This window comes from Muntiacus reevesi, chromosome 2, assembly GCF_963930625.1.
Source record: "Muntiacus reevesi chromosome 2, mMunRee1.1, whole genome shotgun sequence".
NCBI lineage: Eukaryota > Metazoa > Chordata > Mammalia > Artiodactyla > Cervidae > Muntiacus > Muntiacus reevesi.
In genome coordinates, this window is record NC_089250.1 from 35,754,913 (window position 1) to 35,781,496 (window position 26,584).

The following is a 26,584-nucleotide window of genomic DNA, read 5'->3' on the forward strand; positions in this document are numbered from 1 at the left end:
CATCCCAAGCTGACAACTCAAACAGCCTATGTGCACATTTTCATGAATTCAGAAAAGCTCCCCCTGCCGCCAGGTGAGCAGTCTGGTAGGTATAAGTAAGCTAAAGAAGTTTTTCCTAAAAGAAAAATATATCCACTTCTTCTGTTGGCATCATCTCAGCTGCAGTTCTAAGCTCTTCTCAGAAAATTTTTATGTTTTCCTGAATCCTGAGAAAAATTAGTCAAGAAATTGGGAAAATGGGAAATTAGAATTAAAGTTAACAGTTAAAGTTTGATAATCTTCCTGAAGACATGACGGGTTCAAAGGAATCTACTGACATCGTGGAGAGCAGGACAAGTTGATTATCTTAGTAATCATTCTACAGTGTTTGTGGTTGTCAAAGCAACACACTGTGCACATTAGATATACCAAGGATTCCCAATGTATCAGGGTCCCCTGTGTCAGTCTGTGGACTGTAGCAACTAGGCACACAGCGGGAGGTAAGTAGCAGGTTAGTGAGTGAAACTTCATCTGTATTTACAGCAGTTCCCTATCGCTTGCATTACCACTTGAGCTACACCACCTGTCAGGTCAGTGGCAGCACTAGATTCTCATAGGAGCACGACCCCTACTGTGAACATTGCATGTGAGGAGTCCAGGTTACATGCTTCTTACGAGAATCATCTCAAAAGCATCGCCTTCCTGGTCCATGGAAAAATTGTTTTCCATGAAACTGGTCCTTGGTGCTAAAAAGGTTTGGGACTGCTGAGATATACAATTCAATTTGCCAGTTAACCCTCAATAAAGTTTAGAAAAAGAAAATTCTGGCAGCAGAATCAAAAGTGAAGGTAGACATTTCCAGGCATCAGGACAGGAGCCAGGGAGAGAAAAGTGGTCCCAGCCAAGGTGGCCAGCCTCACTTATTGTCGTACTCTGAATGTGTATGTGCAGGTTGGCGAGTCTTTCTTGCAAAAATAAATGGTACATTTATATGCATCGTATCCTTTACACAAATCCTGTGAGTGGTGTTCTGAGAAATAACAAATTTGTAAAGCAAAATGTCATTAAATGTAAAATTTTGACCTGTGATTCTTGTAACCTTGCCGAACTTGCTGGAAATCTGAACGGTAAGTCATTTGGATGTACTTGGGCACTTTTTCAGTGTTTACATATTCACTGTATTGTATATATTATGTATTACAATTTGTTCTTTGTAAGTAATTTAACAGAGGAAATGCAAAGTGAGGAAGATGTGAATGTGGGTTGTGCAAGTCCATCATGATACCAGAAACTGATCTAAAATCTGAATTAGCAAACGATCTGATTAGCTACTGATAATTAGCAAACCATTTAACCTCAATGCTTAAATCTGAATCAGGGCAAGCAGATAACATATTTTCATCATTGAAAAAGAAAATGAGGGTATATGAAGCAAACCCTAATGCCCACCTTGGCTCTGCTTATGGAAGTTTCTTAACAATATGACTGATGTCAATGCAAAATGAAAGAAAAAAATTTTTTAACATCTGGCATATTTGTACTGAAATAAAAATCAAGACTATTGGATAGGACAATTGACGCTTTGCTCTGTGTATTTTTAAATTATATTTTAAGAATATCTTATAAATGATAAATATTTTACTTTTTTCTTTCAACTTTTAAAATGGCTTTTATTTAGCGTTTATTTTGTGTGATATTCCCTCTTCTAGTTTTTACTGTTATCAAATATCAGGTGGAGATCACTTTTACATGTCAATGTAATATGTATAGTTTTCTTTTTTTTCCTTAAAAAAAACCTCTGAAATTTTTAGCATTTCTATCATGAAAAAGACTTGTAGTTTATTACAGAAATAATTTACCATTATAGTCATCCTTACTATTTAGTTGCATGTAAATAAAGTTTAGCCACACATATGAAATAACATGATTTCAGGAATTCCTGGGCACTGCTGGGAATTCCAATTTCTTATTCTGGAATCTGGAAGAGTCACATTTGCTGGGAATTTGGAAGCAGTCTTGTGGAGCACACACAGGCTGACGTTTCAGCCCCACAGTTCTGCCCCCACCTTGGCAGGAGTCTTTGTTCACAAACCACCCAGTCAGCACAGTGGCCAGTCCTGCAGGCAGGGCAGCCATGTCCAGACTCTGGAGACCTTCCTGACCTTTCCTGAGTCACAGGGCCACCCATAGCCTCTACACACAAGGAGTGTGTTATCTGAGGACACACTGGTTGCAGTGATCTCTGCCACCAACGCTTGAGTCAGACAGGCACTGGGGCTTGGACACAGCCTCTGGAAGAAGATTTGGAAGAGCCCTGGTGCTTATGCATAGAATTTGGGTCTGTTAACTTTTTTTCATTAATAAAAGTAGATAAAGAATCCGAACAGCAGAAACATCAGCCAGGCCAGGAGGCAGAATAATGGAACAGTTAGAGACACGACCTTCAATGTCAACAAGTCTTCAGCTGAGTTGGTCTTCCACTGCCTACTATCTCAGCAGCCTTGGGGGTGCTGGATGTCCTCTGTAAGCTTTGGTCTCCTAGTTGTTCAAGATGGCAAGATAAAAGATCTCACCTTTTAGGATTATTCGTACTATTAGGTGAGCTCTAACACATCTAAGTGCTTTAGCACGAAGGGCTCAGCCCCTGTTGGCAATGATAATTCTTTCTATTGCACATTATTATTATAAACAACATAAGGTGGGGAGTCTAATGACCCGCACAGATGGTCTTTGGCTTTTGCTTTAAGATTCTGGTAACCAATAAAAGGAAGAAATACAGTGAGTTCATACAGTGAGGGACTCTTTCCATCATAAGGTAGAAACAACCCCCTTGCCAATGAGTGTAACTGATCCTGGTGCTAAGAACAGAAAGAATTTCCTCCCCAAGGACATAAGGGGGCAAACCATGGGTTGGTGGCACCCGGCATCCTCCACAGTATCCTCTCCATTAACACTGCTAAGAGTGTTTCATTATTGAGTCACTAGCCTGCATTTTTCAACTATTTGGGCTAAATGCATATAGTGGTGGATTAAAAAGAGATGCACTCTTGTGCTCCCAGAACAGTTCAGGAAAGTGTGTATTGATGAAGTGCTACTCAAACTCACACAAGTTACCCCTCAGTAACTTGTGTGCAAATGTGATACTTTTGGCCAGACAGTAAATGGCTTGGAATTATTATAGTTCCCCACAGGTAAATATTCTTAACATAGCCAATAAAAGAAAAAGTATATCTACACAAGCTTTCAGGATTTTCAACACAGAGAAATGTTTTTCTGTGGAGACACAAAAGGATATGAAAAATTCTGTGAAATGCAAATTTGAATCTCTCTAGGTAATCTCAAAATAAATAAACCTGATACTGTAATTTACAAAATTATGTAAATTTAAACTTCATCCAGCAGAGAAATGTTCATGTTGACCTGACTCTTCACTTACCGTTTTCCAAGTACAGCAATGTCTCTTATTGTTGAAAAAGTTTTGATGAGTTCATTAATACCCAAACAAGTCAATGAGTGATACAGCTTAATATTTATCCAGAGCTATGAGCTCAGATCTTGGCACATGATAAAGGGACTAAGTCTTTAATAATTTGGCTTTGATACACATCCATTTCAACTTGCACATTTTACATCTGTGTATATTCTTTTAAACTGGAGTTTTAGAACATGATTTAATTTTTAAACTGATGGATACGTTGCATTTTTATTCACCAGGCTTCCAATATCTTTTCCCCCACATCACTGATGACTCTGGGCTTCAATTCTAAATGAAGTAATAAGTTCCTTATTCAGCTACCTTCTGTACTTATCTTCTCACAGCTTGTCTGTCTCATCAGCTACAGCTGATTAATCTTGTTTCTGAATCTTGCAGGATGTCTTCAAGGCTTGCCTCTCCATCTTTTGCTCAGGAGGGACAGTGACAAAATGAGGTTCCCAAGGGGCCAGACCATCCTTCACTCTCAGCTCCTTGAGAATAGTGCTGTTTCCTCTGCTGTTGCTGTCCTTCTCCACCTTCTCTTGCTCCCCCTTCTCCCTTTCCTGCTCCCCTTCTCCTTGGAGACATATTGTTTCCTTGCTGCATTTGTATGAATATTATCTTTTCCCCGTTCATGGTTGGTTCAAAATCTTGCAACAAAGATATTTTGCTATATATGAGTATCAGTGACTGGGGGAGACAGTTGTTAAGGTCTATACCCCACACTAATGCTCTAAAAGTACAGCAAATTTTACTCTTTTCTAAATCAGAAATGTATTGAACACCTTTGTGAGATAGGAGGCGAGTGGGGGATTTGTTGTTGTGGCTTGGAAATGTGGATTTCATCACAAGTATTCTAATATTATTATAAGTAGGTACTCTTTGGGCTTCCCAGGTGGTGCCAGTGGTAAAGAACCCGCCTGCCAATTCAAGAGACGTTAAGAGATGGGGGTTTGATCCCTGGGTTGGGCAGTTCCCCTGGAGGAGGGCACAGCAACCCACTCCAGGATTCTTGACTGGAGAATCCCATGGATGGGGGAGCCTGGCGGACTACAGTCCATAGGGTCTCAAAGAATCGGACATGACTGAAGTGACTTAGCACCCATGCATGCAGGTACTCTTTAGTAACATGATATAAAATGCTGAAAGATCATAATTATAAGTAGATCTACATTTCACATGCCTTAGTGCAGCAGTCCCCAGCGTTTTTTGGTATTAGGGAAAGGTTTCATGGAAGACAATTTTTCTATGAACCAGGAATGGGAGGATGGTTTTGGGATGATTCAAGCGCATTGCATTTATTGTGTACTTTAGTTCTATTATTATTATATCAGCTCCACCTCAGATCATCAGGCATTAGATTTCAGAGGTTGGGGACCTCTGCCTTGGTGTAAGTATCCTTAAAACTGAAGAATGAATTTCTGGATCCAGAGTTGAAAGCCTGTTGGAATTCATTTCTTTGTGGGTTGAATCTGGTTTGGATATGGAATTTAAAACTATAGGATAGGGAAATTTAAGAGAACATAGAGGAGACTAGAAAATGTTTGGTGAACTTTTAGATAGCTGGAAGGGATCTCAGAGGCTAGGTCTAGAATCCTACTTTATTTACCCTGTGGGCATTTTGGAGGGATGTCATTTGAGGATAAGACCTCTGCCCTTTAGCCCCAGGCTCATCTGGGATGACATCAGCAAGCAGATTTGGAGCCCTACTGGGAAGGGCTTTGTTCCTCTGGGCTTATTCTTGAGGACTTGCTGCTCAAGAGGAATCCAGGGTGTGTTCCCCAGGGCCACTTCCCCAGGTGTAACTCCTCCCTGCAGAATGACTGTTTCTGCACCTGAGATTTTGATCCCTGGGGAAGCACGCAGATAAAAGCGTTGCTTTAAAAAGCTGAGTTCAGCAGCAGGTGGTTTGCAAAATGAATCCCAATGGAAAGACCGGAAGTCAGTGACCTGTGGCCCTGATGGAGAGTGTTGGGGCCTTGGAATGGGGTAGTGTTCTTGGAAGCAGCCAGGAAAGGGCCAAGAGAGAAGGCAGGCCAGTTTGTCAGGAGGGTCTGGGTTGGTGCAGATTAAGTTTGGAGAGAGTGAAATATCCAAATAGAAAGATCCATACGGTAGTTGGAAGTAAAGGGTTGACGCTCCAATTTTCATTAGAAATAGGGTTACCTTTTTGGTAGAGGAATGAAAGGCTTAGGAAAATGTGAGCAGATGGGCCTGTTTGTGTCTTTTTATTCATGACTGAATGTGACCTCTTAACAAGCTAATCAGAAACTATAGTGCTTGAATTAGTACATACAACTAACAGTGTTTATGAATCAAAATATTTATATTAAATGGCAGCCTTTAAATATTAGTTTGCCACCTTAAAAGCAGATTGCTTTTTTGGTCTTTTTTTTTTTTTTTTTAAATCTTAAAGAAAGTAACATCTGGGGACTTTCTTAGCTGTCCAATGGTTAAGACTTCGCCTTCCAATGCAGGAGGTGTGTGTTTGATCCCTTGTCAGGGAGTTAGGATCCTCCATTGCCTTGTGGCCGAAAAACCAAAACATAAACAATATTGTAACAAATTCAATAAGGACTTTAAAAATGGTCCACATTAAAAAAAAATCTTTAAAAAATGGGTAACATTTTATTTGGTAATTTTTTGCAACCTGTTAGTGGATTAAAAAGATTTATTAAAGGAAGACAAAAAAGTAAAGTTTGAAACAATAAGAGAAAAAATAAAGTCATTTTCCCTTCAGTTGAACTCCTACATGTTAACACTGTGAAGAGCTAGGTATATGAAGGCTGGGGAAAGAAGGGCTTTTTAAATTCAGAAGTGTATTATCAGCCTAGAGTATGATGGTGGGGCAAACTTTGTTCCCAAGTTCTAGAAGGGTGACCATGGCATCTGATCACAGGTCACTCAGCAGAGAGTGGCTGGCATGGACCGCTGAGTGACAGCTTATGATCATGGCGAGGCATCACATATTAATCCTCTCCCACCATCCATGATGTGTTGGTGAGAGCTAGTGACTAATTTATTTATTCTATGTGATTAAACTTGTGTTGGTTTCACCTTTCACGTGAGCCAAGGATCTTGCTGATTCTTCTTCTGTTATGTATCCACAAGTTCTGAATCCTCAGGCCATGAGATGTGAAGATCCATGGTGGTTCCCCCAGCTCAGCAGTGACAAGGACTCTACTTCAGGGCAATATCTATTAACAGAGGACATCCCATCAGAAATCCCAGGAGTCTTCTGAAGAGACTTTCCAGACTCCTTCCCTGGAATGTTTCGATTTCCTCTCTGGAGGAGTATTCTTGGCAAAGACATTTTCAGACTTGAAAACCTTTGTTAAAGACTGCGGGGAGGGGCTCAGTTCCTGCATGATCTTCCACGAATTGATTAAGACACACACATAGACATATACACACACACACGACCTTCATTGGTTAGAGAGTTCTCCCAAGTGGAAGCTGGGAGTTATATGGTTTTTCATCAGAGAAATTTTGATGTAGTTTGTGTCAATTACAGTTAATTAAATTCCTTTCCCATTACTTCGTTTTGGGGATGGAGTGGCAGGTAGTGTGATCCCTGTTTCATTGGTGGAAAAGTTGAGAAATGCTTCACTCCAGGCCACACAGAAGGTGGCTGTGGGCCGGGAAGGCGTCCAGAGTCTATGGTTATTGCTCGTTGCCTGGTTGCTCTGTCCCTCGGTCCAGAAGCTCAGAGCCCAGGGGACCCAAAGGCCTTAGTGTTGAACACTCCTATTTTCTCTCCTGTTTGGCTGTTTTTCACTCTGAGTAAGTGACTAGTTATGCATGGACTACTACTGCACAAAGGAATTCTGTGTTCATTTTTGGGAGGCAGTATCAGAGTGCACTAGGTTTTTACTTAAAGAGATGGAGAAGAATGTGACAGTGCAGTGTTATTATTATTAAAAAGAATCTTCCAAAAATGGAAAACAGTGGTCACTGCCTATGCATCCAGATAAACTCCAGTAGTTAAGAGGAAAAATTAGTACCACTTTCCTGAGAAACATGCTTTAAGTTAATACACGTGTTTTGACACTGTTATGAGTTGATTTTAAAAATAGTCTCCAAGATGAAAAGAATGGGAGAACTTTTTTAAAAAGTTACCTGATAGTCATCAGAAGATGTTTCAATTCCATTTTCTAATGAAATTCCTACTCAGCAGAGCCTGCATTTACATTTTCTTAAACAGTGTGACCTGGAAGTGTTAACTGCTCAGTTGTATACAACTCTTTGCAACCATATGAACTGCAGCCTGTCAGACTGTCCATGGGGTTCTCCAGGCAAGAATACTGGAGTGGGTACCCATTCCCTTCCCCAGGGGACCTTCCCAACTTGGGATCGAACCTTGGTCTATTGCACTGCAGGCAGATTCTTTACTGTCTGAGCCACCAGAGACGCCCCTAAATAGTGTAGTGTAAGAATTTTACTTATTCAGGTTGAGATGTGTGTGACTTGTATAATGCCCACTAAGAAAGGATTAGTCATCTTTTATTTTATAGCAGAAGAGACGGTGGAAGTGGCGAAGGGGCCTCACCTTCTGAGCTCTACAGATACAACAGTAACATATTTTCAGTTTTTGAGCTTTAAACTTGCTTTGCCCCAGGGCAATCATAAATTAAAAAGAGTGGAGAAAAGGCAACGATAACTATATGTGTATGGTAAATACACCATTGAATCATAACCATGTATATGGCCCCTAGCTCGCATTATGCAATCACATACACTTAACTACTGAAAAATGACAATATGAAAAATCTCTAGGGAGGTCTGTTAGGGTTTCACTCTATTCATTCTCTCAAGAACATGTACCACTAACTAGTCCAGCTAGAGCATAATTAGAGCATACACATTGCCATCTAGCAATTCATATGATTTTTGATTAGAAAGAATATTGACATCTAAGGCAGTTTTGTGTAATGATTTGAAAATGTAACAGAGTCTGTTCAGGGAATTTGCTGACTGATGTGTTTGCAACAGCAATATTTTTTATTCCTCAAAGCATGCCTCCAACCCAAAGCTATTTCAGAGGCTAAATAGAGAAAAGAAGTTTTTGTCTAGTTCCCGATTTATGTAATCCAGTGGATTGCTTCACTTTTTTGGGTAGAAAAACATGTTACAGAAATTTGAATGCTGAAGAATTTGTAAGTGTAGGGGTTGAGGAGTAAGAGGTACCAGATTTGGCATAAATGATGTTTCATTTCACATATGTCTAGAACACCTCTGTCCCTTTTTCATCCACTAGCCTTTGAGTTTCCTGCTGGCAGGGGCTGTGGATCCTAATCCAGCTCCTGGTCTGGCTGGCAATGCCCTGCTGATACTTCCGTGACACACAGAGCCTAGCAGGGGCTTGTGTTCCTCTTCTGGTCCATCCTTTATCTCCTCTGTGTTTAGAATATTATAAAATAACACATTGACATATGCTCATTGTACCTATTCAAGCCATGCAAAAGAATAAAAGTGAATGCTCTCCAGATGTTTGTGTATATACATACACATATGTACCTTTTATACATAAAATGAAGTCAGACTGTGATTCTACATTGTACCTTTTGTCTCAATATTTCTTACTATGTCTTGGTGATCTTTCATATCTACCTTACTCCTTTTAATTGCTCCATAGTATTTCATTATACATATATCAGTAATTTAACAATTCTCTTGTTGGTAACATTTTAGGTTTTCTCCCCAGATCAATTTTTGTTCTAACAGTGCAGCCGCAGATGTTTTTACATATGCTTTGGACATTGTATGTATTTCCGTAGGATGAATTGTTTGAAATATAATTGCTTGCATGTGAAATAGAATTGCTTGCGTGCTACGTGTATTAGTGTACAATAAGTGTACAATTAGTGTACAATAAGTACACTAATGCAACACGTGTATTAGTGTACATAAAGAAACTGTGGGAGTTGATGAGTATATTAATTGCCTTGATTGTGGTACTGGTTTCACAGGTATATGAATGTGTCCATCCTCATTAAATGTGTGCATCAAATATATGTAGTATTTTTGCATATCAGTTATACCTCAGTAAAGATGTGTTGTTGTTTTTTTTTAAGATGTGTTTTTTAAAAAAGAATATATACACAGTGAAGTTGGAGAAGTTCTGCATTTTTTATTTTATTTTAGAGGGAAATATAATGAAAAGTAATCAACCACATAAAAAATTTTCGATAACTCCCTTCGGAAAGTAAACATCCATTTACACTCAATCAGTAATAACATCAAAGGTTTACAGCCTCAGACACAATGAAATCAGCCCAGCTCTTAACAAAACAAAGACCTGATGCACAGGTACCATTCATGGAAGTTTGGATTGAATTGGTTTGGAATGGGGTCTGGGCATTGATAGTCTTTAAAATCTTCCCAGGGTATTAAAATTACTCACTGAGGATTTACTGTTATAAATTTTAATCCGCAGTCTTTTTTTGTTTTATAGGGGAAAAAATGTATCTTATGTGAATTTGCATGTTCCTGATTGTTAGTGAGATTGATACAGTTTTCATACCTTGCCTGTTTTCCTGTGTGGTTGACTTTTGATTCTTGATGCAAATAAATCCTTTGTTATGTGCAGATTTCTTTCAATTTGTCATATGTCAAAGTCTGAAGACAGGTTCATCCTCTCTTTCCTTCAGTGATCTGAGTTGCTTCTTTTATCAGATATTGTCATTTCACTTTAAGGGTTTGTGTCTAGGTCTTCCTACATTGATTTATTTGGATGTTCCCATGCTGTTTTAATTATTATAGCTTTGGTGTGTTTAAATATTTGGCCAGAGAGTTTTCTTAAAATATGTAAAAACTTTTTGCATATTTTCCATTCCAGATCATCTTGACAATGAGTCCAGAACCAAGATTTTTTTTAAAAAGCTAAAAAATGATGCTAGGATTTTGGTTGGCTTACATTTATTTGTAAATTATTTTTGGATAAATTACAGTTTTAATAATGTTGAATTATCCTATTAGGAAATAATATGGTATGGTATGGTATAATATGGTATGACCATTCACTTATTTAATCTTTAATATACTTCAGTAAAACTTCATAGCTTTTCCTGCATGTATTTGCAACACATTTCTTGTGAGATTCACTGATAGATATTTTTACTACTATTATTTTGCCAATACTGGCATGGGAACTCTTTTCAAATTACGTATTTTGATTTGTTACTCTCAGTGTATGGGGAGCTACTCATTTTTGAATATTGCCTTTGTATCCAGTCACTTTACTGAGCTACTTTTATTAATTATCATAATGATTCAGTTCACTCTTGTGAATCTTTCTAGAATGACTGTTAAATTTCCTACAGATTTTTCCTCATTGAAGTAACATTCCAGTAAATTATCAATTTCTGTAAATGTTCCATGGTGATTTAAAAAGAATGTGTAGGGAATCCTTGCATTGTTCCTTAACCATTCCTGACCAAAAAAAATATAAAATTCTTAGCAAGCCTGCAATCCAACAATCTGAGCCTAATTTCTTTTTTCTTCTGGAACAGTATTTTCTCTTTTTCCTTGCAGTTTCCTTTTGAGTCTCATCTCTTGCAGCCCAGGCTTATGAGTGTCGAATCTCAGCATAAAATCAGTCTGCAAATAAACAGAAGGCAAAGCGATATGTTTTACTACCTCAACTTATGTAGTTCTGTGCCGCTCACTTGGGGCTCTGACTCTCGACCGTTTCTGCTCCTGAGAGATGAAGAGTGTCTCTGAGCCAAGCCCTGCGCTGGGTGCCTGCCCCCCTGTCATCATTAATAAACAGTAGTTGGCAGGGGTCATGGCTCTCGCTTGGTGAGTGGCATGTTTGGAGGAAAAAATGCTGAGGACTTTGGACGCCAGTTGGATGGCTGTGATGGTTGCGTCACCACACCAGGTCTCACCCCCCGCCTTCTGATTGTGGACAGTGGGGACAGAAACAGAGGGATCTCTGCTCCCCTTGCCACCCCTGCCCACCGCGCTGTCTCCCTGGGTCTCACAGGATGCCAGGAGGGATGACCCTGTGAGTGTGCCTGCCATCACAGTGCCATCTGCCAACTCTGGCATCCTTTCCTGAACTGGTTCACTCGAAGCTGTTACAGCACCTGATGAATCACCTGAGCCTGCTTTCTGTCCAGACCTCAGCCCAGGCATTCTTTCCTCAGGGGAACCTTCCCTGATGCCCCCTGGCCTGGTTAAAGCCTCCCTGGTGTGGGTTTCCCTGGCCCTGTGCCCCATTCCCTTACGGCACTGCTCAGACTTAAAGTTTCCCTTCACTGGGATGGACTAGAAAATTAAAATTGGTCTTCTCTACTAAACTGTGAGCTCCATAAAAGCAGAGCCCAAGTCTGTTTTTGTTTCCCAGGATGTCTCCAGGGCCTGGCATCAGACTTGGCAAGTAGCTAAGTAAATATAAGCAAATTTGTTGAATGAAAGAATACAAAAGTGATTTCAAGCAGCTTTCTCTCTGTTTTACTCCTGAATACATTCTTCATCTCAGCTTAGACAATGTGTATTGCTTCTTTATCAGCAGTAAGGGAGGGTATTACTCTATACTGGGTGGGGTAATACTTATTTCAAAAATTTTATTTAAGTCCAGGAAAACGTTTTTATTATTTTTAAAAATTCCTCTATTCATCTTTTAAGAAGAAATTTTGAGAAAAGCGAGAAGCAACATTCATCCTGTCTCGTCGTGTTTGAAGCATGATTGCAACCACGAATGAGGGCCTGCTGGTCATGGAAAGGAGCATGAACTGTAAAATATCTGAAGGCCGGCAGAGGTTGGAGATGTTTAAGAAGCAGGAGGGGAAGTAGGACAACTAGCAGAGGAATTGCATTAACTCAAGACACGGAAAAGCTTATTGGAAGCATTCTTCAAAGCCCTTCAGAAGCTAGTAAAATAATACTTCACTATGTTTTTCTCCAGCTCTTAAAAAGCCTTACAAACGTAAATCCATGATAAAATGTGAAAATAAGTATTGGCAACTAATTACATTCTCGGGGAGATTTAATTTAAAAGGAGCATATTTGTATATTTGTACTACTTCTCTTCAGTAAGATGTTTATGGCGTCTGGTCAAAGTAGAATGGACATTTGAAAATCCTTCGACATAGCTGGTATTTAAAGAATAGCAATTGGCTAACGTTTGTGGCTCTGTACATTGAATATTTTGGCTCCCATCTGCTGGTATTCATTCTGAAAGATTTATAATCCTTTGGGGAATGTGGTCAGTGACAAGAGTAGAAGTAAATCCTGAAATGTGGAAAAACTAACTTTCCCTCATAAAAAACTGTTCTAAAAAAATCCCTCAAGCCTATGAATATGTTTCCAGATTTTCAGAAAAAGCTGATGATTTACAGAAAAAAAATTTTTTTTCTATAAAGATCTAACTACTTAATGATAAATGTATATTTTCCATCATTTGGTTTCAAAATTGGCCTGAAGATAGTTCAGCAAAATACAAGATCTTATGTTTTGGGCATCAGCTGCAATTACATGACTTTTAAAAGTTTATGTCATCCGTTATAGTGTAAATAATGAAGTAAAACTCAAAAAGTGGAAATACTCTACAAGAGAAAAATGAAAAGAACTTGAAAGAGGAAGCCAAGCTGGTGCTGAATGTCTAAGCAGAAAACTGCTACCAGAGAAACTAGATGCAGAAATAGGGAGTCAGGAAGGTTCCTCATCATGTATGACTGGGAAGAGCAGGACAGAAATTCTTCTTCAGGGAGTTGGACCTGGTGGGAAGGACTTTCCTGGCCTGACTGGGCCAGGACATGTTGTTAGACAACTCCATGCTTCCTGCTCAGACTCCTGCTTGCGCTGAGTCTGAAGCTGCTGCCTGAAGAATCCTCTTGATCCGAGGCTCCCAGCTTCCATTGTCCAACCTTTAATCTAAGAACCCAGCTCTGTTCCTGCAGGTGTCTGGGAAGAACTTTCTGCCTCCTTTTCACCATTTAAATTCAGAAAAAGAGCCTTGTTTCTCTTATCTTCTTTGCTTTTCTTTTTTCTATGTTGTTTTCCTTAGTTAATTACAGTTAGTATTTTGATTCTCTTTTATGATTTACAAAATATCTACCTTTTTCTAAGAGAGGCACCAGAGGAACTGGTGTGTGGGGTCCTGTGTCCCAAACAGGGGGTTCATGATACAGTAATGATAGAGGACGCAGTGCTTTATGTTTTAAAACCAACTGTGGGAGAATTGGTGGCTTTAAATTTTCTCTTGTTATTGAGAAAAAGATGCTAAAACCTCTAAGAACAAAACTTATTATTTTAAATGTAAGTAATAAAGTTAAGGCTTTTGTCATTCTAAATTTAATCTTGAATATAGAAGACAGCCTAGATTACCCAGAGGGAAAATTAGAAGAAAAAGCAGAAATGTCATTCATAGCACTTTTAGAGACATGGAGGGAATATTCCGGAAGCAAGTAGAGTCTCTGAAACCTAAACATTTCCTTCTTCACTTTTTGATGCTCACCCTCTACAGATCCCACTTTAGTTTAAACATATTGTGTTGAATTTATAGGAGGATTGGCATGTGTGTATTTGCATGATATGAAGGTGGGAAGCTTGAGTATAGTTTCCGTTTTTTTGTGCTAAGTCTATCTACCTACACATATAATGTATAAAATATATATATAATATATAGCAATGTAAAGCCATGGTTAACAAATGATAGTAAATATAATTTGAAGATGTCTTCCCTCAAAAAAAGAAAAAGATGTATTTAAGCCATTGCTACTGTGTCTTGACATAGAAACCCAAGGCTGTCTTTTATGAACACCTTTTGCATAAAATAGCTTTTTCTTGGCTCCATTAGAAGTATTGCTTTTCTGTCTTATTAACTATTTCGGGAGCTCTTATTTAGCAGCACTCTCAGTAGCAGTTGCAGTAATATATGTATGTAGAAGTAATATATGCTATGTTCTTAAAAAGTTTTCAAAGCATTAATGATCAGTGGATGTTACTTAATTGCAGCAATGAATTCTTATTTAATTTCCTAGCAGGCCTGATTCACTGATCATCATTTAAAAAGTTATGTCTCTTGGATTTTTTGAAGAAGCTGTTCCCCACTGCTCTTTACATGTGTTGATTAGCTAAACAGACGTTGATTTGCATGTTGTTGGGCCAGCATCTCATTCATGACAGTGAAATGGCCTTTTTCTCTCCTTCAGTCCACCCATCGGTTCCCAGGTTTTAGTGGAATCACTTCCTGCTTCCCAGCCTCACAGCCTCACCCTGCTTACTCTCCATCCCACGTGGACCGCTGTGCTGCCTACCAGGCAGTTTGCTTTATTCACGTTTTCTGTGTTCTAGACTATTCCGTGAACATCTGTAAGAATAATCCTCAGACACAGTCTGCGCTGCAGCACACACACCTCAGGGACTGCCTGTAACCCCACGTAAACCTCACCTTCCTCAGAATCTCTCTCAAGGCTTGCCCCTGGCTCTTTTTAATATTGTAATTCCACCTGATGTTGTAGCTGTTTAAAGCAGACAGACCACCTTAACATGGTGACTCTTAATTGGAATAATGTTTCATGACACCCTGGACAGCTTTCTTGTGCTTTAGCTCAGCATGATCCATTTAACAAATTATAACCTACTCAGAGAATTCTAAAAAACTAAACATGCTGTGTATGGAGACACGCACTTCCCAGTTCGTGGATTCATCAATGTTTAGTAAATTTCTGTGGGAGCGTGATCTTATTTAACCTTTCTGTGGCCTTGGGTCTTTGCAGGGAGGAAATCAGACGGCTACCGTGATTGCATTGTGTTCAATGAAGGATTTTAACTTAGCACAGGAGACCTGCCAGTTGGCGATCAGGGATGTTGGAGGCCTTGAAGTTTTAATAAATTTACTTGAGACAGATGAAGTCAAATGTAAGGTGAGTGTCTTGATCACAGTGGATGAGGAGCCTTGATACACACGTGCTTCTGCGTCTCTTCACGTGCTTCTCTTCTCAGTGCTGGGCATCTGCCCTTCCTGTTGCATGTTGCTGGTCTTTATTTTTTATTTTTTTTTTTGGTTTTTATTTTTTACTGATAACTCATTTCTATTACAATTAGCTACCCTTGTCGACTCTCTGTTTTTCTTCCTTGTTTTTTTGGCTCCTTTCCATTAGCTTGTGCTTCTTAAATGATGAATGTTTGTTTGTTTAACTGCAGGAAAATGCGGGGAATTGGGGGATGTGTATAACACCTGGGAATAGGAACAGTTCCCTTAAAAAACTTAATTGGGGAAGGATTTTAGGTAGACTTTGAATTTTTAAAAAATATAGCACTGGTTCTGCGTTAAGCACCCATTCATGTGTAACTTTTTCTTCTCATTTAGATTGGTTCATTAAAAATCCTGAAGGAAATCAGTCATAATCCTCAAATCAGACGTAATATTGTTGACCTTGGGGGCTTACCAGTTATGGTTAATATACTTGATTCTCCACATAAGAGTCTGAAATGCTTGGCAGCTGAGACAATTGCGAATGTTGCCAAGTTTAAGAGAGCCCGGCGGGTGGTGAGACGCCATGGAGGCATCACCAAGCTGGTGAGTGGGTGCCACTCATGGGGGCGGGCATCCCCTGTCCTTCCCTGCTCCTCCTGGACAGTCAGTAACCCCTGGCTGTGTTCTGGGAATCTTTTTCATGTGTAACATGCCCTTGAAAATTATTTTTGTGTATGTACATTGGCAAGCAGCCAAAAAAATATGTTCAACCTAATTTCTCAAAGAAATAATGAATTTTTTAAAATAGATGTCATTTTCACCTATCACACAGTTGGGGATGCATTCATGTTGGGGAGGCAGTGTCAGCGAGAAGTTGGTGACTGACTTCACTCAGTCTGAGACTGCCACAACATTGTTCATCAACTAGAGTCCAATATTAAATAAGCAGTTTGAAAAAAAGAGGGTGACAACGGATGAAGCCCTCTGCAGTGGGACACCATCTGGTGACCCACATCCTATGAGGAGATAGAGGTAATTTTATCCACAGAGACAGAGTGGCAGATACTCATCCTACTGTTACTTACAGAAGTGACAACTGAAAACAACATGTTTTACAGGATGAGATTAGTACAACAGTAAGTGATGCATCCATAAGAAGTATCCATTGTCAGCTGTCAGTATTGTATTTTAGAAGTTCATTTAGTAACAAGGAATAAATGTATGTGTGAAAGTGAAAGTGTTGGTCACTCAGTCATGTCCAACTCTTTGCGACCCCATGGACTGTAGCCCACCAGACTCCTCAAACAGAGGAATTTCCCAGGCAAGAATATGGGAGTGGGTTGCCATTTCCTTCTCCAGGGAATCTTCCCAACCCAGGAATCGAACCTGGGTCTCCTGCATTGCAGGCAGATTCTTTATCATCTGAGCCACCAGGGAAGCCCCAAATGTATGTTTAATATTATATAAAATCATCACAGGATTAAAAACTAATGATACCCATGATCCCAGTTTTTAAAGACCTTAGCTAACAAGTACAGAAAAATCACTTGAAATACATAAAATTGTTCCTAAGGGGTTTTCTCTGAAATGACTACCAAACTTCCTCCCTACTGTTCTACATTGGCCAGTTTGTTATATTACGTATATAATCAGAAAACATGATTATTTCAGTAACTGTCACTGGAAGAAAGAAGCTGGCTCAGGGTCCCTGCCCCAGCAGGAGGGATATTTATAACGTGCAGTATGGAAGTGCGTTTGCATCCTCACTGCGTCTTGAGTCGCTCCCACAGCATTTATCACACTGGATGACATCACCGCTTTCCTACTTTATTAAAGACGAGAGACATGTCTTACTAATCTCAGTGTCATCCTCAGCACCTTACCCAGAACCCCACACACATTAATAGTTAAGAAATATCTATTGAAGTAATGCAGATTCCATGTGAATATGTACATGGTGAAACATGTTCAGAAATTTCCTGAAAGAGATGCTGTGTATTCACTGGTAATCTGTAGAGCACTGAAGCCTAGAGTTATTTGCCTCAAAAATAAGATGGACTTATGGCTGGATAGATGGATGAATAGATAGCTATGTAATGAAACAGATGTGGAAGAATGTTAACTATAGAACCTAGGGGATGGATGTGTGGGTGTCATCACATGAATATTTCAGCCTTCATGAATATTTGAAAATTTTCATAATAAAATGTTGGAGAGAAAGGGAATTATTACTGTGATTATCATTATTCTGCTTAAATAATGAATTCATGTGATAGGTTGGTGTGACTGTCCACTGAAACTACTTCATAAGAATGATACAACACTAAAATGTTTTTATGGGCATCTTATGCAACCTGTGTTGTAGACTGAAGTTTGGACAGTTGCAGTCACCTAATCAAAATAATGACATCCATTTTATTTTAATTTTAAATATATAGCTTTAAATGGAGTATATAGAAATATTGAATGTTGTACAACTGAAAATATAACATTGTAAATCAACTATACTTAACATTTAAATTACTTAATAAGGATAGAAAATTTTTTACATAAATTTAAAAAAGAGAGACTGAAGAGAGGAGATGTCACATGCATCTTGAAAGGTGGACAGGTATGTGTTAGACAGATACATCAGGGAAAAGCATTTAAAGATGGAGCTGTGCTGGTAAAGCCTGGAGGTAGAAAACAACACTGCATGTTTGGAAAGTAGGTGGTGTAATGTGGCCAGACCCAGGATGAGATGGGCTGAGCAGTGAGAGATGAAGGTGGAGGACCATGGGGATCATGCCCAGTCTTATCCAGTGGGCTATGGAGACTGGACGTGGTACAGTTAAGGAGGGAGTAACCAATGGGCAGGTCCTTTTAGAAGGTTCTCCCTGTGGTCAAACCCATCACCGTGCTGTCCTGTGCCCAGAAGTAACCTGAAAGCCACTACATGGCCTCCACTCTTGTCCTTGGGCCACACTGTTTAGACCATGTGTGTGTGTATGTGTATGTGCTCAGTTGACTTTTTGCCACCCCGTGGACTGTGTAGCCTGTCAGGCTCCTCTGTTCATGGGATTATCCCTCCAAGAATACTGGAATCAGTTACTATTTCCTTCTCTAGGGGATCTTCCTGAGTCAGGAATCAAATCCAAGACTCATGCATCTCCTGCATTGGTAGGCAGATTCTTTACCACTGAGCCACCTGAGAAGTCCAATTAGACCATGAATGAGCACTAATTAAAGGCACTGTTCTCTCTCTATGATCTTGGAATTAGGAATCAGTGGAATTAGGAATTGTCTGCTGCTCCCTTCCAAACGGCAGTCAAGATTAAGTGGGCAGTATCCATGGAATTTGGTCTCTGGTGAGAGAGGAATGGAGGAGATAAGCGGGGGATAAAGACAGTTCGGGGTGGCTGGTTTCACACCCTGTCCTTCATGGGCAGCCTGACACCCCGCTGTGTGCATGTACCTTGCCTCTCCCTTGAGGGCTTCAGTGATTGGTTACTGCAGAGAGGAGAGAGGGTCCTGACAGCTGTGCATTTGGTCTAGTTGGTTTCGAAAGTGCAGGGTGATGGCTGTGTCCTCCAGAAAGGCATCATGGTTTTAAGCAAGTACAGGCCAGAGAACTTTTCAGTTCTCTCTGTAAAGTTCTCATGGCTCTAGGGAGCCTACTTTCTGAGATACCAGGAATCAGGATGTGGTTTGCAAATCTTCCTCATTAGATGTTAGAGCCATATTAAGAAAATGCTATCTTGGGGGGATTAAATTCCATGTGGGAAGGAAATGTAAAAGCTCCCAAATCTGGAGTACGTTCTTTTGAAGGTTCTGTTTGTTCCTTTGACTGCTGGAAATTAATTTCTTAAAGGATTCTTATTTTTGAAAGAGGTGAGCTTAGTAGCAACCCTGAGGTGATTGCAAGATGGGTTGTCTTTTTCTTTGTTTCAAATAGTATTTTATTTTTTTAACTTAACTTTTATTGAAGTATAGATGCTTTTCGATGTTGTGTTAGTTTCTACTGTACAGCAAAGAAAGTCAGCTATCAATATACATATATCCCTTTTTTTTGGATTTCCTTCACATCCAGGTCACCATAGAGCACTGAGTAGAGAGTTTCCTGTGCTACACAGTAGGTTCTCATTAATTATCTATTTTATGTACACAGTATCAATAGTGTGTGTGTGTGTGTGTGTATTTCCTTTGGAGAAGGAAATAGCAACCCACCCCAGTATTCTTGCCTGGAGGCTGGTGGACTGCTATCTATGGGGTCGCACAGAGTCAGACACGACTAAAGTGACTTAGCAAATATATATATATACACACACATATATATATATATCTATATCAGTCCCAGTCTCCCAATTCATTCCACCAACCCCTTCCCCTTGGTATCCATACATTTGTTCTCTACATCTGTGTCTCTGTTTCTGCTTTGCAATTAAGATCATCTATGCCATTTTTCTAACACATAGACCCACATATATGTGTAAATATAGGTATGATATTTGTCTTTCTCTTTCTCACTTAATTCCCTCTGTATGACAGTCTCTCAGTCCATCGAGGTCTCTACAAATGACCCAATTTCATTCTTTGTTATGGCTGAGTAGTATAGATGTACCACATCTTCTTTATCCATTCCTCTGTTGGTGGACAGTTAGGTTGCTGCCAGTCCTGGCTATTGTGAATGGTTTAAAGATCCCCATCTGTGTTGTCTTGATCTGCCCTCGTAGGTCGCTCTGCTTGACTGTGGGAAGCATTCTGCAGAACCTGCTCAGTCCAGTCTGTATGAGACCCGAGACGTGGAGGTGGCCCGCTGCGGGGCGCTGGCACTGTGGAGCTGCAGCAAGAGCTATGCGAACAAAGAAGCCATTCGTAAAGCAGGAGGCATCCCTTTGCTGGCTCGGCTCCTGAAGACTTCTCATGAAGACATGCTCATCCCGGTGGTGGGGACGTTGCAGGAATGTGCCTCAGAGGTACACAGTCCAGCTCTGCTCACTGTGCTCTAATTTACCTTGACTTCCTTTAGTGGAAAAATAATTTAGGAAGTTATCATAACTGCTAAGGAATTTTTTTTTAAGAAGTCACCATTCTTTTAGAAAAGCAAGAGATTTTCTAATCAGATAGAAAATTAATTACATTGGTGTTAGTCTCTCAGTCATGTCCAACTCTTTGTGACCCCGTAGACTGTGGCCCACGAGGCTCCTATGTCAATGGAATTCTCCAGGCAAAAATACTGGAGCGAGTTGCCATTTCCTGCTCTAGGGGATCTTCCCGACCCAGTGATCAGACCTAGGTCTCCTGCGTTGCAGGCAGATTCTTTACTGACCGAGCCACCAGGGAAGCCCAATTATATTGATACCTGGATGATATATTTTTTAAAATGTTGACTGAATTCTCTTACTGTTATATCAATATGTTAAGCTCAGACTATGGTGTTTATTAAGAAAGTGTGTGTGGTGTTGCTATCAACAAATGTGAATAGTCACTTACATTTATGCATATTTATGCGCTGTGTAACTATTAAAGTTTCTTTTCCTAGGAAAACTACCGAGCTGCAATCAAAGCTGAAAGGATAATTGAAAATCTGGTAAAGAACCTGAACAGTGAGAATGAACAGCTACAGGAGCATTGTGCCATGGCCATCTACCAGGTACAGTGGGCGCTCCTGCGTGGAGTTTAAGGTGGTGCTTCATGAGGTCCCATTGTCTGGGGGTGGGACTCAGGAATCTGCATTCTTTGTAAGAACCCCTAGGGATTTTGATGCACATGTAGGTCTGAGAACTACTGTTCTGTTGCAATGAGCTTTGTGTAAAAAAGCCAGATATGTACATGGTGGCTCTGTGTTGCCTTTTATATGTCCTACTCAAATATAGTAGTTTTGGGAAATACATCTCCCACCAAGACACGATAGGTGAATGACTGTGTGGATTCCTGTTTTACCTTTTCATTAATTTTATCTTTTTATTTATTTGCTTTTTTAAAAATCTTCATTAACTCTTTGTGGGTTACAAGTTCCATAGTAAACACCAGATTAGAATGGTAAAGGAGACGGAGAGCTGGCCTTAAAAGATTCGTCTCTGGCTGGCTACAAGCAGCACTGGTTTCTGCCTAATCAGAGCAGATTTCCTAGAAGAACACATTTTAAATGTGCAGAGTGAGAGAATGAGCCAGAAAGATGGAGTCAGAGGAGGGTTCATATCAGTGAAGGGTTGTGTTAGTTTCCTGGAGCTGCCATAACTGTACACGGGTGAAAGTGTTAGTTGCTCCGTCATGTCCAGACCACATGGACTGTAGCCCTCCAGGCTCCTCTGTCCATGGGAGTTCTCCAGGCAAAGATGCTGGAGTGGGTTTCCACGCGCAGTAGGTGGCTCAATGACAAGAAAGGAAGTTTCTTCACAGTCCTGGAAGCTGGAAGTCTCAGGGGAGGTATCAGCAGGGTTGTTTCCTTCTGGGCAATCTCTCCTTGGCTTGCGGATGGACACCTTCACTTTCCCCTGCCCTCCTCCCTCTGTCTTCACATGTCTTCCTCTGTGGCCTGAAGTCCTCTTCTTATAAGGACCCCTGGCATTCTGGACTCGAGCCCACCTCCGTGATCTCATATAATCGTAACTACCTTCATCACATTCTGACATAGAGGGGTGAGGCCTTCAACGTCTGAGTCGTGAGAGGAAACAGCTCGCACATAGCAGGGATATATCATAAACTTTTGTATTTTTAGTTTTTATATAATTTTAAGTGTTACTTTCCATATACAGTTATCACAGGGCTTCCCAGGTGACGCTAGTGATGAAGAAACCACCTGCAAATGCAGGAGACGTAAGAGACGCAAGTTTGATCCCTTGTTCGGGAAGAGCCCCTCAAGGAGGGCATGGCGACCCACTCCAGTATTCTTGCCTGGGAAATCCCACGGACAGAGGAGCCTGGCGGGCTGCAGTCTATATAGGGTTGCAAAGAGTCAGACATGACTTAAGTGACTAGCAGGCACAGTTATTACAGAATATTGGCTGTATTCCCCATGTGGTACAGTGCATCCTTAATCCTATCTCATACACAGTACCTTGTCCCCCCGCCACTCACCCCCATGATCCCCCTCTCCCCCACTGTAACCACTGGTCTGTACTCTAGATCTGTGAGTCTGTTTCTTTTATGTTATATTCACGTTTGTTGTATTTTTTAGATTCCACATATGAGCAACAGCATACAGTATTTATCTTTCTCTGACTTAACTTTATTTAGCATAATGCCCTTCAAGTCCTTCCGTGGGCTATACATGGCACATATGTTACATGACATGCAGCCCACGACCTTAGAGACCAACTGTACGCTTAGAACAATATCAAACCTCTGCTATATTTGTCATCTTTTGGCTTTACAAACTGGGAAGGGTCATGAGTTGGAAACATCTATGCAGTCTTAGTGTTATTTCAAAGGATAACACAAACATACAGATAAATGTGAATAAAATGCGGTTGCTGTCCATACAACCCACTGCTCTGGGCTCTGTTGGGGAAATTCGTCACTTTGGGGGTTTATTAAAGATCTGACTGAACTCCCTTCTCTCGTCTGCCTTCTCTACTGTTTTCCCAAGGCTGTGGGTTACATCACTGCAGAAATTCTCCAGCCATGCATTTGGTTTTCTAGGTTCCTCACTGACCTTGCCTCTGTCTTGGTAGAAGCCCAGATTACCCCAGAACTGGCTTAGGAGGTTAGCCCAGCATATAGCCACTGTTAATATTGCCAAAACCACGTCAAGGAAGAGAGACGCTGTCAGATAGTGGCCAGTATAGACTAGAATTATGTCTTACTTGAAGACATATCAGTGTCAGATATGTCAGAAAATGACACTCTTTTAAAAGTAGTTTCGTGGCAACTAGATTGGCAGCCTCTTTAGCAGTCCCTGAAAGCTTGATAAACCTTGACCATGACAGCGTCTGACTTGGCTTTTTGTGTAGTGTGCAGAAGATGAGGACACCCGCGACCTGGTTAGGCTGCATGGAGGACTTAAACCTCTGGCCTCCCTCCTCAACAACACTGACAACAAAGAACGGTTGGCTGCTGTCACAGGGGCCATATGGAAATGTTCCATCAGCAAAGAGAATGTGACCAAGTAAGAGAAGGCATTCAGTGTTCTGTATCAAGCTGTGGCCATCAAAACACATCCTTCCATTTTAATGCTATTTTAGCAAAGAGTTGATTCTAATGCTACCCCTATAATTTTGAAAGCTGCACATTCTGGACTAAATTGGTCGAAATAAGGGATCCTTAGAATTGAAAGTGTCTGCTTCTCACCCCACCACCCAGAAATGATTTTCATGCGTTAATTGGAGGAAGGGGCTGATGTAATCTCCCTGTTCCATGGGCTGTTTTGCATGTGGGCAGCCATTTAAATGAGAAGCACCCCTGATATTTCCTGTAGAGACCATTCAGGGTGAAAGAAGGAATTTCCCACAGAATCTTTAGACAAGGAACTGGTTTTATTCTTTCTCTAAAGATAAACAAGATGAGTCAGCTAAAGACCAACTAACCAATTAATCTTCAAGTGTAGTCATTTTCAAGTACGCTTTCACTGAATTTTAAAGTATTTGTAAACTTATGATCATTTGATTGATTTTAATCTTTGAATTTATCTCTTTATATATTTTTAAAGTTTACACACTCTATGATGGATGTTCTAGGCAAGTTTTTTCCTATCTCAGGGTGATGATTTTCTTTGACAAGAAATTTACATGTTCTGTTTAACACAGTGATGATTTATTTTGCTTTGTTCATGTAAAATAATTCCTGAAATGCGAGAGAAAACCCCTAGGGCCCTGGGATTGTCGATGCTCAGATTTGAAAGAAGCTATAGCTGTCTCAGAGGCTGTACAGTGTGGTACTTAAGAGCACAGACAATGGGTGTGGATGCAGGCTTCACTGTTTACCAAGCTTCAGATTAGCCTTTTGAAAATGGGCGTAATAATAGTGTCCATATCACAGAATTGTTATAATGATTGAATGAGCATATAGTTGGCATTTAGTACATTTTAGCTATTAATATTATCACTGAGATTGCTATCAGCTAACTTTATATCAGAAATAACATTGTTCACCTCTTTCCTTCCCTTCCTACCGTCTTTTGCTTGTGATGAACTCAGATTTCGGGAGTACAAAGCCATTGAAACCCTGGTGGGACTTTTAACTGACCAGCCCGAGGAAGTGCTTGTAAACGTGGTTGGTGCGTTGGGAGAATGCTGCCAAGAACATGAGAACAGAATCATCATCCGGAAATGTGGTGGCATCCAGCCACTTGTGAACCTCCTCGTTGGGATAAACCAAGCTTTACTTGTCAATGTCACAAAAGCAGTTGGTGCTTGTGCGGTGGAGCCCGAAAGTATGATGTAAGTGATCCTAAAGGCTGAAAGGCTTTGTTTCAGAGTGTTGGAAGGAATGCTGAGCAGTCTTGGAAGAGTGTCATCTCTTAGAATTGGTGTGCACGAGTGATGAGAGAGTAAAATGGGCTTATAAATAACTGCAAGGTGACCAAATCGGACTTACAGAGCCAGATTATTGCCTTGAATAAGCTGGAGGGTACTGACTAAAATACCCAGTGATCAATCAAAACAGTGGTGGAATTATCTTTAGGGGAATCATTTATATTTTATAGATATTGATAACAATAATATAATAATTAACAACTGAAAAAAAGAGAAGAGTGGATGAGTAGGTGTGCAAATTCTGTCTTGCACATAAATAAATCGATAGTTTTTAAAACAGAAATTTTATCTATCTATCCATGTGCCTATTCACCTATCCATCCATCCATCCATCCATCCATCCATTTCTCTCTCTCTCTTACCTATCCATACATCCTTTTATCTAGCTGTAGGCATAAAGAGATAGCTGAAATTTTTTTTTTAATAATTTTATTTATGGCTGTGCTGGGTATTTGTTGCTGCTGGGGCTTTTTCTTAGTCGCAGCGAGCAGGGGCTGCTCTCCTGTTGCGGTGTGCAGGCTTCTCTTTGCGGTGGCTCCCCTTGTTGCAGCACACAGTCTTAAGAGGGCCTGGGCTTCAGTAGTTGTAGCATATGGGCTCAGAAATTGTGGCTCTAGGGCTCTAGAGTTCAGGTGCAGTAGTTGTGATGCACAGGCTTAGTTGCCCTGTGGCATGTGGGATCTTCCTGGACTAGGGATCAAACCTGTGTCTCCTGCATTGGCGGGCGGATTCTTTACCACTGAGCCACAAGGGAAGCCCGGGAATAATTTTAATGGTTATTATTTCTGCATGGTAGTTTTTGGGATCTTTTGTACTTTCTAAGGCTTCCCTGGTGGCTCAGACAGTAAAGCGTCTGCCTGCAATGTGGGAGACTCTGGTTCGATCCCTGGGTTGGGAAGATCCTCTGGAGAAGGAAATGGCAGCCCACCCCAGTACCCTTGCCTGGAAAATTCCATGGACAGAGGAGCCTGGTATGCTACAGTCCATGGGGTCGCAAAGAGTCGGACACGACTGAGCGACTTCACTTCACTTTTATATTTTCTACACAATTTGTATGATAAATATGTATCATCTTTAAAACAAAATAAAGTTCTTGTTTAGTGCCTTGCACAATCTCATTTTCTTCTGAATAGTGTACAGTGGTTCAGAGTATAGATTCTGGAGACATTGCCTGGAATGCCAGTCTCATCACTTACTATGTTTCCTTCAGTGAATTATTAAAGTACTTGGTGCCTTGGTTCCTAAATATATAACTTGGAGACAGTCATGGTACCTGTCTCATTGGATTGTTGTAATGATTGAGTGAATTAATGTATGTAAAGTACTTGATAATAGTGCTGGGTAAGTGTTGGCTAGTATCATTCACATAGCCATAGCTTTAATTAATAGCAATTTAAACCAATAATAACACAAATACAAAATTAAAGTCAGAGGGTCTAGTATCTGTACTTATCTATAGACGAGTCCATTTCTCTTATATCAAATTAATCGTGTTATTTAACTTGCTATAAATAAAGAATAAGAGGATCTTGAATGGGTCCTCTCAGCTGCAATCAGGAACTTTGAGGGTGTGGCATAGACATGTCAGTAGGTGATTATAATTCAGCCCTTTGTGTATTGTGCTAAGCTTGGGTTTTGTTTTAAAGTTGGTTGAAATTTACTAAAGGATTTTAGGCATAACCTGAAACAGAGATGCTTATTTAGGAAACCATTGTGGGCCAGAGGTGAAGGTGGTTTACACTAAGCATA

General features: G+C 40.3%; 1 protein-coding gene across 1 annotated transcript in view; it reads left to right on the forward strand.

Moving 5' to 3' along the window:
* ODAD2 (outer dynein arm docking complex subunit 2) overlaps positions 1–26,584 on the forward strand; it is a 149,579-nt gene that overhangs the window by 44,532 nt on the left and 78,463 nt on the right. The window contains exons 11-16 of the mRNA XM_065921256.1: positions 15,181–15,327; positions 15,774–15,983; positions 20,093–20,335; positions 20,902–21,012; positions 23,315–23,469; positions 24,497–24,739. Coding sequence (XP_065777328.1) covers positions 15,181–15,327; positions 15,774–15,983; positions 20,093–20,335; positions 20,902–21,012; positions 23,315–23,469; positions 24,497–24,739 — 1,109 coding nt within the window. The remainder of the gene's footprint in view (positions 1–15,180; positions 15,328–15,773; positions 15,984–20,092; positions 20,336–20,901; positions 21,013–23,314; positions 23,470–24,496; positions 24,740–26,584) is intronic.